Source organism: Salvelinus alpinus, chromosome 9 (genome assembly GCF_045679555.1).
Source record: "Salvelinus alpinus chromosome 9, SLU_Salpinus.1, whole genome shotgun sequence".
Lineage (NCBI taxonomy): Eukaryota > Metazoa > Chordata > Actinopteri > Salmoniformes > Salmonidae > Salvelinus > Salvelinus alpinus.
The window spans coordinates 72,620,932-72,634,893 of NC_092094.1; the positions used below are offsets into that span (position 1 = coordinate 72,620,932).

The 13,962-nt window shown below is 39.9% G+C and overlaps 1 protein-coding gene across 1 annotated transcript in view; it reads left to right on the forward strand.

Annotated features, from left to right (window-relative positions):
• The window catches only part of LOC139530985 (interphotoreceptor matrix proteoglycan 1-like), a 32,500-nt gene extending 20,318 nt beyond the window's left edge, over nt 1-12,182 (forward strand). Inside the window, exons 8-12 of the mRNA XM_071327776.1 lie at nt 8,589-8,808; nt 9,216-9,426; nt 9,876-10,064; nt 10,174-10,369; nt 11,718-12,182. Of these exons, the coding sequence (XP_071183877.1) occupies nt 8,589-8,808; nt 9,216-9,426; nt 9,876-10,064; nt 10,174-10,369; nt 11,718-11,816 (915 nt within the window). The 3' untranslated portion in view covers nt 11,817-12,182. The remainder of the gene's footprint in view (nt 1-8,588; nt 8,809-9,215; nt 9,427-9,875; nt 10,065-10,173; nt 10,370-11,717) is intronic.
• Nucleotides 12,183-13,962: the final 1,780 nt, after the last annotated feature.

A 13,962-nucleotide genomic window follows, 5' to 3' on the forward strand; every position in this document is an offset into this window, starting at 1 on the left:
ATAGGAGATGGCCTCCCGAGTGCTAGAGGCGTCACTACAGACCCTTGTTCGATCCCGGGCTGTATCACAACCCGGCCGTGATCGGTAGTCCCATAGGGCGGCACACAATTGGCCCAGTGTCGCTATGGGAGGGTTTGGCCGGTGTAGGCCGTCATTGTAAAAGAATAATTTGTTCTTAACTTACTTGCCTAGTTAAATAAAGGTTCAATTGAAAAGGAGATTCAATTGACCGCTCTAACTTTTTCCACCTCAATCTCCTTCATCCTTACAGGGCACTCCAGGAACTCAGGATCATGAACCCCACCACAATTGCTTTTAAACACCGTTCTTCAATATACTCTGTCCGTCTGCACACACTTGAAACATGGCCAAATCTTTCACAATTCTTACACTACAATGGTTTGGGGACGAAAGCTCTTACAGCGTATATGACGAAACCATGCTTCACATGCGTAGGTATTTGCTCTTTATCAAAAAACAACAGGACTGACAGACTTTATTATTTTTCTCCATTCACCCAGCGGGTCAGACGCCGGGCACCAACCACACCAGGAAGTTTTCTTCATCAAAATAAGTCTGGTCACTTTTCACTTTTCCCAGCGCATCTTCAGCATTTTCCACACCTGAAATGAGTTCCCCACATATCCATCTTTACTCGACAAACACATCCCAACAAGAAGCGATTCATTATCAATCATACACATATCCTCCACTCCAATTTTAGAGTAGAGGATATGTGTAACAATTTCCTTTTTGTTCCAGTTTTTCCAACCACTGTTGTCCATTCAGAACATTCGTCTTCACCAACTTTGCTTGACGCGCTGCTTGATTCAAACTCAGCATCCACTTCCGCCATCTTTTTCCTGAACCGGAACCGTAGTCCTCAAAACTTGTCGTCTCTCGTTGAATGACAACAAACACTTAATTAAAGATTCTCTACTGTTGACCAATCACGATGAATGGGCGTAGACTTCAGCTACCAAACTTTTGGTTTTTCAGGGTCTCATTGCTGCTAAGAGTTAACTAATGGCAAAGAGGTTTGTTCATTAATGAACCATGTTTTAGGATGTGTATACAATCTTTATGTCTGTCCACTAAGATTTGCCAAAGTTTTATTAGGTAAATAAAGTTAGGAATGGCTGTTTCAGGTACAAAAAAACAGTGTATAGTTATGGCAATATGGGTAGTGTGTGTGCAAGGCACTATTTATTTTCACTTATGCCAGAACACGAGATAAAATGTTGATATTAGTATCCTGTATTTTTACCTTAAAGCTGAGATCCGCGATAGGCGAAACAGCGCCACTGGCCGTCGCAGGTCCATTTGTTATTGTTTTTGTTTTGAGGAAATTAGCATCCAGCATCGTGGTAAAAAAAATCATAGTACAAACTCTGCTTTTCTATCTCGCATGCAATGCTGTGCAGTGATATCCGAGGGAAAAAACTGTATTCGTTGTTTGAAGTAACGTCTTTGTTGTTGTAATATCACAAACGGACGTGGCAGTTTCATCGCTGTGGATTTCAGCTTTAAAAAGTTTAAAAACAGTGTCCGAACCAAATATTTGCTGCAATTGGTTTTTAGGAACATCCAACTATTGTTGACAGCTTAGAATTTTGCTTGGAATAATTATTTATCTTGTGCTCTTTTGCTTTGTATTCTCAATTTACATGCATCACAATGTTTGTAATACATTCTGACTAGTGTGCATGCTTGCTTTAGCTTGCTACATACTTTTGAAAGAGGAGCTGTGGTCAAGGAAAGTATTATTTTCGTATGTTGGCTTCTTACAGTATGTGTGAGTAGGACTCTAGAAGTGAATGAATTGTGACTATGGTTTGATGAACTGAATAAGTGCCTGATATTGCAAAAGCAGGAAAGTCTCCATCTTTTGTTCCATGATGGGAGTGAGCTTTATTAAACTCCCTTATAGCTAACTGTATGTGGACAGCCCTGGGTGGTCTGAGTCAGGGGTCCCAGTACTATAGGCAATGTTTGCCTAAGGGGGTTTCTGACTGAGTAAGAGGCTTTAGGTAATTCTGGTTAGCACAAGCACCACTCATGTTCTACATGAGTTCTCTTTTTAGTGGTCTCAATCCTCTTAGTTCAAGATCAGTCAATTGTGTGTGTTTTAGTGTGCACGAACATGTATGCATGAGATTTTAGGTACATCTTTTTGAGGATGTAGGCAGGATTACAGCTACTGGGTAATGGCATGGGTAATACAATTGGTTCAAGTGCACAAGAGAGAACAAGTGCTTAGGGAGCGAGCTATTTTCTCCCAATACGAGTAGGTTGTAATGAATTGGTACGTCGTCCCACTGTATACGTCTGCCAAGTCAGCTCTACCATTGCAATGTTTGACAGCCCTGCCTAGTACAAACTATAATCACTTAAGCCCATGAAAGATAAACACTGCTCTCTTTTAGAGATCTGAATTCATACCAATTGCAATTGAATCTTTGGATTCTTCCAACTTGCACTCATTGATATACATCAGTGAAAGTAATATATCTGTTGATGTTCGTATTTAGTTTGACAGTGGGAAATATACTTGGATTCTGTAGAAGTGCCTTTACTTCGTGTTATGTAAAGTCGTCAGCCTTGAACTTGGGATGTACACTGAGTATACCAAGCAATAGGAGCACCTTCCTGATATTGCCCTCAGAACAGCCTCACTTCGTTTTGGCATGGACTCTACAAGGTGTTGAAAGCGTTCTACAGGGATGATGGCCCATGTTGACTCCAATGCTTTCCACAGCTGTGTCAAGTTGGCTGGATGCCCTTTGGGTGGATGACCATTCTGGATACACACGGGAAACTGTTTGACGTCAAAAACCCAGCAGCGTTGCAGTTCTTCACACAAACCAGTGCGCCTGGCACCTACTACCATACCCTGTTGAAAGGGACACAAAAAATGTGCCTTGCCCATTCACCCTCTGAATGGCACTCATACACAATCCTTGTCTCAATTGTCTGAAGGCTTAAAAATCCTTCATTAACCTGTCTCCTCCCCTTCATCTATACTGATTGAAGTGGATTTAACAAGTGACATAAATAAGGGATCATATCTTTTACCTGGATTCACCTGGTCAGTCTATATGTCAAGGAAAGTGCGGGTGTTCTTAATGTTTTGTATACTGAGTGTACTGTATTGTAGTCATGGCTCATCCTATATACAGTAACTACTGCTTTACACACCTTTTCTATTTATATACTGTCCATACTGTCTATACACACCATTATTAATATTAGTACAAGTCAACATTTTGGACATACCTACTCATTCAAGGGTTTGTAGAATAATAGTGAAGACATACAACTAGGAAATAACACATATGGAATCATGTAGTAACTAAAAAAGTGTTTAACAAATCAAAATATATTTTATATTTGAGATTCTTCAAAGTAGCCACCCTTTGCCTTGATGACAGCTTTGCACACTCTTGGCATTCTCTCAACCAGCTTCATGAGGTAGTCACCTGGAATGCATTTCAATTAAAAGGTGTGCTTTGTTAAAAGTTCATTTGTGGAATTTCTTTCCTTCTTTAATGTGATTGAGACAATCAGTTGTGTTGTGACAAGGTAGGGGTAGTATACAGAATATAGCCCTATTTATTTGGTAAAAGACCAAGTCCATGTTGTGGCAAGAACAGCTCAAATAAGCAAAGACAAACGGCAGTCCATCATTACTTTAAGACATGAAGGTCAGTCAATGCAGAAGATTTCAAGAACTTTTAAAGTTTCTTCAAGTGCAGTCACAAAAAACATCAAGCACTATGATGAAACCGGCTCTCATGAGGACTGCCACAGGAAAGGAAGACCCAGAGTTACCTCTGCTGCAGAGGATATGTTCATTAGATTTACCAGCCTCAGAAATTGCAGCCCAAATACATGCTTCAAAGAGTTCAAGTAACAGACACATCTCAACATCAACTGTTCAGAGGAGACTGCGTGAATCAGGCCTTCATGGTCGAATTGCTGCAAAGAATCCTCTATAATAAGAACCTCTACCAATAAGAAGAAGACACTTGCTTGGGCCAAGAAACACGATCAATGGACATTAGACCGGTAGAAATCTGTCCTTAGTTCTGTCCTGAGTCTGTCCTGAGTCGAAACACTGTGCCTTTGTGAGACGCAGAGTAGGTGAACGGATGATCTCTGCATGTGTGGTTCCCACCGTGAAGCATGGAGGAGGAGGTGTGATGGTGTGGGGGTGCTTTGCTGGTGACACTGTCTGTGATTTATTTAGAATTCAAGGCACACTTATCCAGTATGGCTACCACAGCATTCTGCAGCAATACGCCATCCTTCTGGTTTGGGCTTAGTGGGACTATCATTTATTTTTCAAAAGGACAATGACCCAACACACCTTGAGGCTGTGTAAGGGCTCTTTGACCAAGAAGGAGAATGATGGAGTGCTGCATCAGATGACCTGGCCTCCAAAATCACCCAACCTCAACCCAATTGAGATGGTTTGGGATGAGTTGGAAAGCATATTTCCATCGGTCTAATGTCCATTGCTCGTGTTTCTTGGCCAAAGCAAGTCTCTTCTTCTCATTGGTGTCCTTTAGTAGTGGTTTCTTTGTAGCAATTTGTCCACGAAGGCCTGATTTTAATGTAGAAAATAGTAAAAATAAAGAAAAACCTTTGAATGAGTAGCTGTGTCCAAACGTTTGACTGGTACTGTATATGTTGTCCCCTTATCAATCTACACACAATACCCCGTAATGACAAAGCGAAAACAGGTTTTTATAACTTTTTGCAAATGTATTAAAAATATGAAACAGATACCTTATTTACATAAGCATTCAGACCCTTTGCTATGAGACTCAAAATTGAGCTCAGGTGCATCCTGTGTCCATTGATCATCCTTGAGATGTTTCTACAACTTGATTCGAGTCCACCTGTGGTAAATTTAATATGGATGGACATGATTTGTAAAGACACACACCTGTCTATATAAGGTCCCACAGCTGACAGTGCATGTCAGAGCAAAAACCAAGCCATGAGGTCGAAGGAATTATCCGTGGAGCGCCGAGACCGCATTATGTCGAGGCACAGATCTGGGGAAGGGTACAAAAAACATTCTGCAGCATTTAAGGTCCCCAAGAATACAGTGGCCTCCATCATTCTTAAATGGAATAAGAGGTGACCAAGAACCCGATGGTCACTCTGACAGAGCTCCAGTGTTCCTCTGTGGAGATGGGAGAACCTTCCAGAAGGACAACCATCTCTGCAGCACTCTACTAATCAGAGTGGCCAGACGGAAGCCACTCCTCAGTAAAAGGCACCTAAAGGACTCTCAGACCATAAGAAACAAGTTTCTCTGGTCTGATGAAACCACTATTGAAACCTTTAGTCTGAATGCCAAGCGTCACATCTGAAGGAAAACTGGCACCATCCCTATGGTGGTGGCAGCATCATGCTGTGGGGATGTTTTTCAGCGGCAGGGACTGGGAGACTAGTCAGGATCTAGGGAAAGACGAACGAGGGCAAAGTACAGAAAGATCCTTGATGAAAACCTGCCACAGAGTGCTCAGGATCACCTTACAACAGGACAATGTCTCTAAGCAGACAGCCAAGACAATGCAGGAGTAGCTTCGGGACAAGTCTCTGTCCTTGAGTGGCCCAGCCAGAGCCTGGATTTGAACCCGATCTAACATCTCTGGAGAGACCTGAAAATAGCTGTGCAGCGACACTCCCTATACAATCTGACAGAGCTTGAGAGGATCTGCAGAGATGAATGGGAAAAACTCCCCAAATACAGCTGTGCCAAGCTTGTAGCATCATACCAAAGAAGACTCGAGGCTGTGATCGCTGCCAAAGGTGCTTCAACAAAGTACTGAGTTAAAGGTCTGAATACTTATTGTAAATATGATATTTCAGTTTTACATTTTTAATACATCTGCAAAAATCTCAACTTTTTTTGCTTTGTCACTATGGGGTATTGTGTAGATTGATGAGGGGGAAAATGTAATCCATTTTAGAATAAGGCTGTAACGTAACAAAATGTGTGAAAAGTCAAGGAGTCTGAATACTTTCCAAATGCATTGTATACGTATACTGAACAAAAATTTAAATGCAACATGCTACAATTTCAAAGATTTTACTGAGTTTCAGTTCATAGAAGGAAATCAGTCAATTGAAATAAATAAATTAAGCCCTAATCTATGGATTTCACACGACTGGGTGTATAACTCAGTGTATATCAATACAAATTGGATTGCCTGCTCTTACTGACAGGGAGGCAGACGCTGCATAGTACAAAGAAGCCTACAGTACTGGAGGATAGAAAGTTACTGGTACAGTCTTGGAATGGAAAATTCTGTTTTAAGAGCTAACATTTACTTTATATTGTAGTAATATAAGATACATGAAAACATAAGTCAGTCAGCTCATATAAAGTTAGGGTCAATCATGAGATAAGATGTTTGGAATACTATAGGTCAAACTTGTTTCTTAATCAGGTTTTACTATGCATTTAATGCATTGCAATGTTGCGATGCAGGACAAACAGCGTAGCAATCCCTGGATTTATCCTTTCGAAAATGGTGAACTTTCTGCTGTATTGCTTTTAGATCATTGTATATGAGGTAACCTCAACTAAACCAGGCAAGTCAGTTAATTGACTACTAAGAACTCCAAGTTATTTGATCATTGAATAATTAGGTAGTGTAACACAGCTGCATCCATTTAAGTTTAAACAGATTTCTTGAAAACAATGAAAACAAATGTAACAATATTTCAATACAAAACAACTACTAGGTAGTTCTATTTCAGGCCCAGCTAAACGAAGAATCAAATTTGTGTTAAACGTTTATAGCCCATTTGTCATGTATCCCTGCTTCCCTTTTGTCATACGACTTATTTTACTCCTGTCTCTACTGGTTTGTGTAACAACCAATACATTGGATATGGAGGTTTAAGTAACTTCATACAAAAACACTACCTATTTGATTGATTGGAAAATGTTTACACGTTCAATAATTGAGACTATGGTAGGGAGGTTTCACCAGGACATCCCAGAAGAACTAATAGATACAAGTGTAACATTTGGACAAGTATGGGCGGGTTTGTCATAGACTGAATGCAATTACATTCTGTAGGTTTGTGTACATAATTTGATATTAAGAAAAACATTATTTTAGTGACATATTGTTTTCAGTTATTTTCTCAAACAGCAAGGTTATTGCTATACGGACCTAGCTTGAGCAAAGCAGGATGTGAAGACTACAGCACAGCGAGGGTGGCTAATTTGTTGATTTGAAATGTTGAGACAAATGGATGTACAGTACCTGAGAAGTGCACCTGTCTAGCAGTCCATTTGCTGCAGGCCTTACTATAGTATGGAGCATGGTGCTTTGTTTGTGTGTTAAATGAGGTTGTATGAGGCCCATAGTGACCTGGCCCTCTGCCTGCCAGTGATAAGTGGAGTAACCAGATCAGATAGAGCTCCTTTAATGCCTCTTATCTCTTTGTATACAGGCATGGAACAGCTGAGTTAAGGCACCGTAGTCTCTCCTCACAGTAATTGGTTTTCCTGCAGTTACTTGTCTAAATGCAGGTGCCTCACTCTTGAAGACTGAGAGAGCAGCTATAATAGCAATGCTCAGTCTTATTCTCGCTGGCAGTCAGGGACATTTTTTAAATTGCCAATCACGTTTTCGAAATGGACATGATAAATGGAGATGCCATAGATATGGCTAAAATATAGAGCTTGACGGATTTGAGATTGTTCTGGTGGATTTGAACTGTTGTATTGCTGTTTTTTTTATTTGTTTCTTGGACAGATTTTCACGGACAGATTGGTTGTCGTACAGGTCTCAATGGCCTTGCATTCTCGGTTTCTTACATTTGAACCTTTTTTTTCTCTTTTAACGTGGAACGAACACGGCTTGACTGTCCATAACACCTAGCTAACTAATGCTGGGTTTTGTGCTACATTTGGTAATGTTGATAATTTCCTTGTAATTTGCAGGATTTTACTATTGTGATGAATGAGATTATGTACACATGCATTTTATCAGTAAAAAAACGCTGACCTGAATACAACTGCTCAGTTCCAACCTGTATAGATGTAGAACTGACAGACTGTGTGGTCCTCTCCAGATAATGTTCTCCCAATCTTGGTCCTGGGAGGAAACAGATGTGCAGTTTTGTTGAAATGAAACTCTGTCAAATGAGAGATAAAAGTGGAACTTTTCAAATAAAACATTGAATTGAACTTTTATGCTCCCAGGAGCCAGATGAATTCACTAGTCCTTCATGGAGATGGCATTGGGGATGATTTTAAGATGACCTTCATGTAAAATACTCTATGCCAAATTGTCATACCGTGTCCCAAATGACCATAATCATTTCGAATCTAAATGGTATGTTTGCCATCATTTTATTTTATTTGCCATAATGCCGTCTTGAGAAGAAACTAGCCAACCAACACCGTTTCCTCCTTGAAACTAAAAGCCAATCAAATCAGATAGTTTTGAATGTCAACAGAAATAGTAGTCAAATTACCATGAGAGAGTGGAAAGACAAATGTGACTAAAAGAAAATGACATACTACATTTGTTCTTTCCCCTCTTTTCCAGATTCTCCCATATCTGCAATCTAATTTGACAGGATTTAAGCAATTGGAAATCCTCAACTTCAGGAATGGTAGTGTTGTGGTGAACAGCAAGATGAAATTAGACAAAGATGTGCCACATAACGTGACACAGGCCGTGCACTGTGTGCTCGAAGACTTCTGCAACACTGCATCGAAACGACTAGACATTGAGATTGATAGTCGCTACCTGGACATAGAACCTGGTAAGATATCTCTATATTGGCCTCAGAAAGTTCTCACTGTCCTATGTGATAGGGGATACCATAGACAGAATCAGCTCCTATCTAAGTTATGGCATACTAGAGGTCCCATGTCTTAATTATACTGTACTTCTAGAATGCTCAATCTGGAAAGGTCAAAAGAATGCATGCCACAGCTTTGTCCTCTGCGAATCATGTCAAAAATAATTCTCCAATAAAGCCTCACAAGCACTACTCTGTCTGAAACCTAATCACCTGCACCTTATTTAAAGCAGACGCCTTCATTCACGTCAATCAATGTGTCCTCTAGTTTGTCCTTTGCATGTGACGAAAATGAAGGAACAAAACAGGGAGAGACAAGCGGACAGCATTTAATTAATGCAAATGATTTATCTTCTTACTCATTTCAGCTGACCAAGCAACCCCCTGCAAGTTCTTAGCCTGCAATGAGTTTTCCCAATGTATGGTAAACAGTTGGACTGAGGAGGCTGAGTGCTTGTGTGACCCTGGCTACAGCACTATGGATGGTCTGCCCTGCCAGAGTATTTGTAACCTAGAGCCACACTACTGCTTCAACGGGGGCCTTTGTGAAATCATCCAGGGCCATGGAGCCACCTGCAGGTACCACCGAGCTAAACGATCAAGCGAACAGAGATAGCTATGGTCCTAACCAGTGGGGGCTGCTGCGGGGAGGACAGCTCATAATAATGGCTGGAATGGAGCGAATGGAATGGCATCAAACCATGTTTGATGTATTTGATACCATTCCACTCATACCGCTCCAGCCATTACCATGAACCTGTCCTCCCCAATTAAGATGCCACCAACCTCCTGTGGTCCTCACCATCTACAAACTGAAACACTGACAACAGCTCTTCTTGATGTTGTCTTGCAGTAAAAAAAAAAAAAGATCTGTCAATTCTGCAAGATGCCCTTCGTATTCAACAATGCTCCAGCACGTGCCTAGAGGCATTGTTCAATTCGAAAGGCTTTTTGATGTATTGTTACCATAGTAGAATAGCAACAGCTGATAGGGTTGACTCTAATCCTGTTTTCTCTTTAACATTTAGATGTCCTGTAGGGAAATACTGGCACTATCACGGAGTGCGCTGCAATGAGCTCGTGTTGCTGCCTGTAGACCCAACCATTTCCATAGCCTGCCTGGTGGGAAGCCTCACCTTGGTTTGTGTCATCATAGGCATCTTGGTATTCATAAACAAGAAATGTATCGGGACCCAAAAGACAGTGACTTTGGTGTAAGCAGGCCTTTTTAACCTTTATTTGTTTTAGAGAGTTTTGCTCCAATAGCTCTACCGGTTGTTGTTTTACAGCTTGGTTATTACAGCCGTATCTGCTTTATATTATAGGCACACTTGCTCCCTACGCCTTTGAGAACACATTGAGAGTGAATCCTGTTTTTGAAAATGACGACGGTGTCTTGACTCAAGTATCCAGCATAAGTACCCCACCAACATGGAGTAGTGGTGCTGGTTCTTCCCAAACAGAGCAAGAAGTTTTTCGCTCAATTGAAAATATACATCAAAGTGTTGAGCTAATCTATATGGCTCAATTGGCCCCATGTTCTAAATAAACGAATACTACTAATTCAAACCTTTAGCAATCACCTAATAGCTACTGATTCCGCTTATGACAAATTATCATTACGAGCCCCAGGAAACAACTTAGTATCCTTTCTATAGTAAGAATAGGGGTGACAAAATAAGAAAAAAGAAGAGCTTAAATCTTTGTGATTTAAAGTAAAGCTTTAAGGAAGTAAAGTACTCACAACAAAAATGTTCTGTGGTATATCTTAAAAATATCCAGAACAGACTACATAAGAAAGGCTTAAGAAAACACTCAGTGAGCACGCAACGCATTGCTTGGGGCAGACCAATAGGTTGAAACGCGGTGCGTGCTGTCCGAGTATTTGTTATGTGATACGTTTTATCTTTTGAAGACAAAGCACTGAGTACTTCCCTTCATTAAATCTCTTTTTTCAAAGGAGCTCTCTTTCCTCGTATTTTGCATGATCTGCTCTTTTGCTCTCCTTTTCTTTCCACTAACTTATGGCTTCAACAAACATTTGGGGTGGTTAGTTCCTTCAACAAACTCTGAAGGAACACTTTACTGCTGCATTGTACAGTGAGATATACTTTCATACACTAAACCCATGCAATAATATCCTCATGATACAGTATCCATGAAATTGGTTGAAACCTCAGTGATACTGTTTAGAGATTAAATGTCTGTCTATATATCAATTCGTAAAATATCAAAATCATGTGCATTCATTTCAATTCCCCTGCACATATTGGCCAGATTATATATCTATTGTATTGCAGTGATTTTACTTGAGATCCTTTGTGGTCATGATCAATGTACCCAAAAACATCCCAAAAACATTTTAGACTACTACGGTAGATGTGGTGCAGTTTCAAGAGAATACTCTATGCCAAACCATGCTGGGAAGGCAAAGTGGGGGGGATACCTAGTCAGTTGCACAACTGAATGCATTCAACCTAAATGTGTCTTCCGCATTTAACCCAACCCCTCTGGATCAGAGAGGTGCGGGGGGCTACCTTAATTGACGTCCATGTCATTGGCGCCTGGGGAGTAGTTGTTGGGGGTTCGAACCAGCAACCTTTCATTTACTGGCCCAAACCTCTTAAAAGCTAGGTTACCTGTAGTAATAGAGCCATGCACTTGTAGATGTCTGGTGTAATACTCATTTATCATCATTGCAGAAAAATATTACCCAACCTCCACCCTCAAAGATGTCTCCCCTTGAAATTATATTTAGTGCCAAACGCTTGCCTGCATACCCCTTTGCTCAGCCTTTTAAAACGCTTCTAGTGAGTTCCTTTTGAACTATGAACAGTGTAAAGCTGTGTTTCTCTTATGCTTTTTCACAGATCCCCAGACAGCTCTACACAACCAGACACGACAAGCTAGTCTCTGAAATGGTAGATTTACATCACCGTATACCACACAAGGTAAGGACAAAAATCTGATCTTGGGCTCAGTTTGAACGAGTCATATTGTACCATGTGCACATATGTTTAAATATTACTTTAAATACTTCCTTGGAAAAGCATTTAAAATCATTAGAAGGTAAGACATGAATTGATAAGGTTGATTCAGATGTATTACTTAACCAACTCATATTTTTCAGCTTTCCATTGTATTTCTTCAAATCAAAAAGTACGATTCAGAAAATGTAAAAGTAAATTACTGGTTGTGACATTTTCCATCTAACACGATCATAATTACTTACGAGTAGGAATTATTTTAAAATGGATGTGAATGATAATTGCAATATTACTGCATGCTAAAGTGAAATTATTCACCAAATGATTGTCTGCAAGATAACCTAAAAACAACCATAATGTATATTGTTTGTAATATACACTAACGTTCAAAAGTTTGGGGTCACTTAGAAATGTACTAGTTTTTGAAAGAAAAGCAAAAAAAAAATGGTTCATTAAAATAACATCAAATTGATCAGAAATACAGTGTAGACATTGTTAATGTTGTCAATGTCTATTGTAGCTGGAAACGGCTGATTTTTAATGGAATATCTACATAGGCGTACAGAGGCCCATTATCAGCAACCATCACTCCAATGGCATGTTGTGTTAGCTAATTCAAGTTTATAATTAAAAAAAATTGAAATTATGTTAGCACAGCTGAAAACTGTTGTGCTGATTAAAGAAGCATTACAACTGTCCTTCTTTAGACTAGTTGAGTATCTGGAGCATCAGCATTTGTGGGTTCGATTACAGGCTCAAAATGGCCAGAAACAAAGACCTTTCTTCTGAAACTCGTCAGTCTATTCTTGTTCTGAGAAATGAAGGCTATTCCGTGTGAGAAGAAACTGAAGATGCCAAGAAACTGAAGATCTCGTACAATGATGTGTACTACTCCCTTCACAGAACAGTGCAAACTGTCTCTAACCAGAATAGAAAGAGGAGTGGGAGGCCCCAGTGCACAACTGAGCAAGAGGACAAGTACATTAGAGTGTCTAGTATGAGAAACATACGCCTCACAAGTCCTCAACTGGCAGCTTCATTAAATAGTACCCGCAAAACACCAGTCTCAACATCAACAGTGAAGAGGCAACTCCGGGATGCTGGCCTTCTAGGCAGAGTTGCAAAGAAAAAGCAATATCTCAGACTGGCCAATAAAAAGAAAAGATCAAGATGGGCAAAAGAACACAGCGTTGTACGAGACCTTCAGTTTCTTGGCATCTTTTCGCATGGAATAGCCTTCATTCCTCAGAACAAGAATAGACTGACGAGTTTGAGGAGAAAGTCTTTGTTTCTGGCCATTTTGAGCCTGTAATCGAACCCGCAAATGCCGATGCTCCAGATACTCAACTAGTCTAAAGAAGGACAGTTTTATTGCTTCTTTAATCAGCAAAACAGTTTTCAACTGTGCTAACATAATTGCAAAAGGGTTTTCCAATGATCAAGTAGCCTTTTAAAATGATAAACTTGAATTAGCTAACACAACGTGCTGTTGGAACACAGGAGTGATGGTTGCTGATAATGGGCCTCTGTACGCCTATGTAGATATTCCATTAAAAATCAGCCGTTTCCAGCTACAATAGTCATTTACAACATTAACAACGTCTACACTGTATTTCTGATCTATTTGATGTTATTTTAATGGAGATTTTTTTTGGCTTTTCTTTCAAAAACAAGGACATTTCTAAGTGACCCCAAACTTTTGAAGTTAGTGTATGTAAATTAGTCTGGCATGCTATAATCAGCTGTTTTAGTCATTAAGGGATAATTTCACCTTGACATTTAGCACATATTAATTTATTTTAAGTGGGTGTTTAATAATGACATACCGTTGAGCATGTATCATTTGACTATTTTAATTGGGGTATATTTATATAATTTACCACTATTCTGGATATATTATTTCACAGTTCAATATGATTACAAAGGTTATATGAAATTTGTGACATGGAATAACATTTGGTATACCCCTTTTCACTTGTCCCCTTTTCAGTTGTGGCGACCACCAAATTAATACCGAACTTGTTGCCTGTTAAGGGCTTCAGATAACGAATGCTTTGAGGTAATTGTTCGTTGATGGCTCATCTCTTGCCAGTCTACACACAGACTTTAAAAGCAACATAAGTCTCGG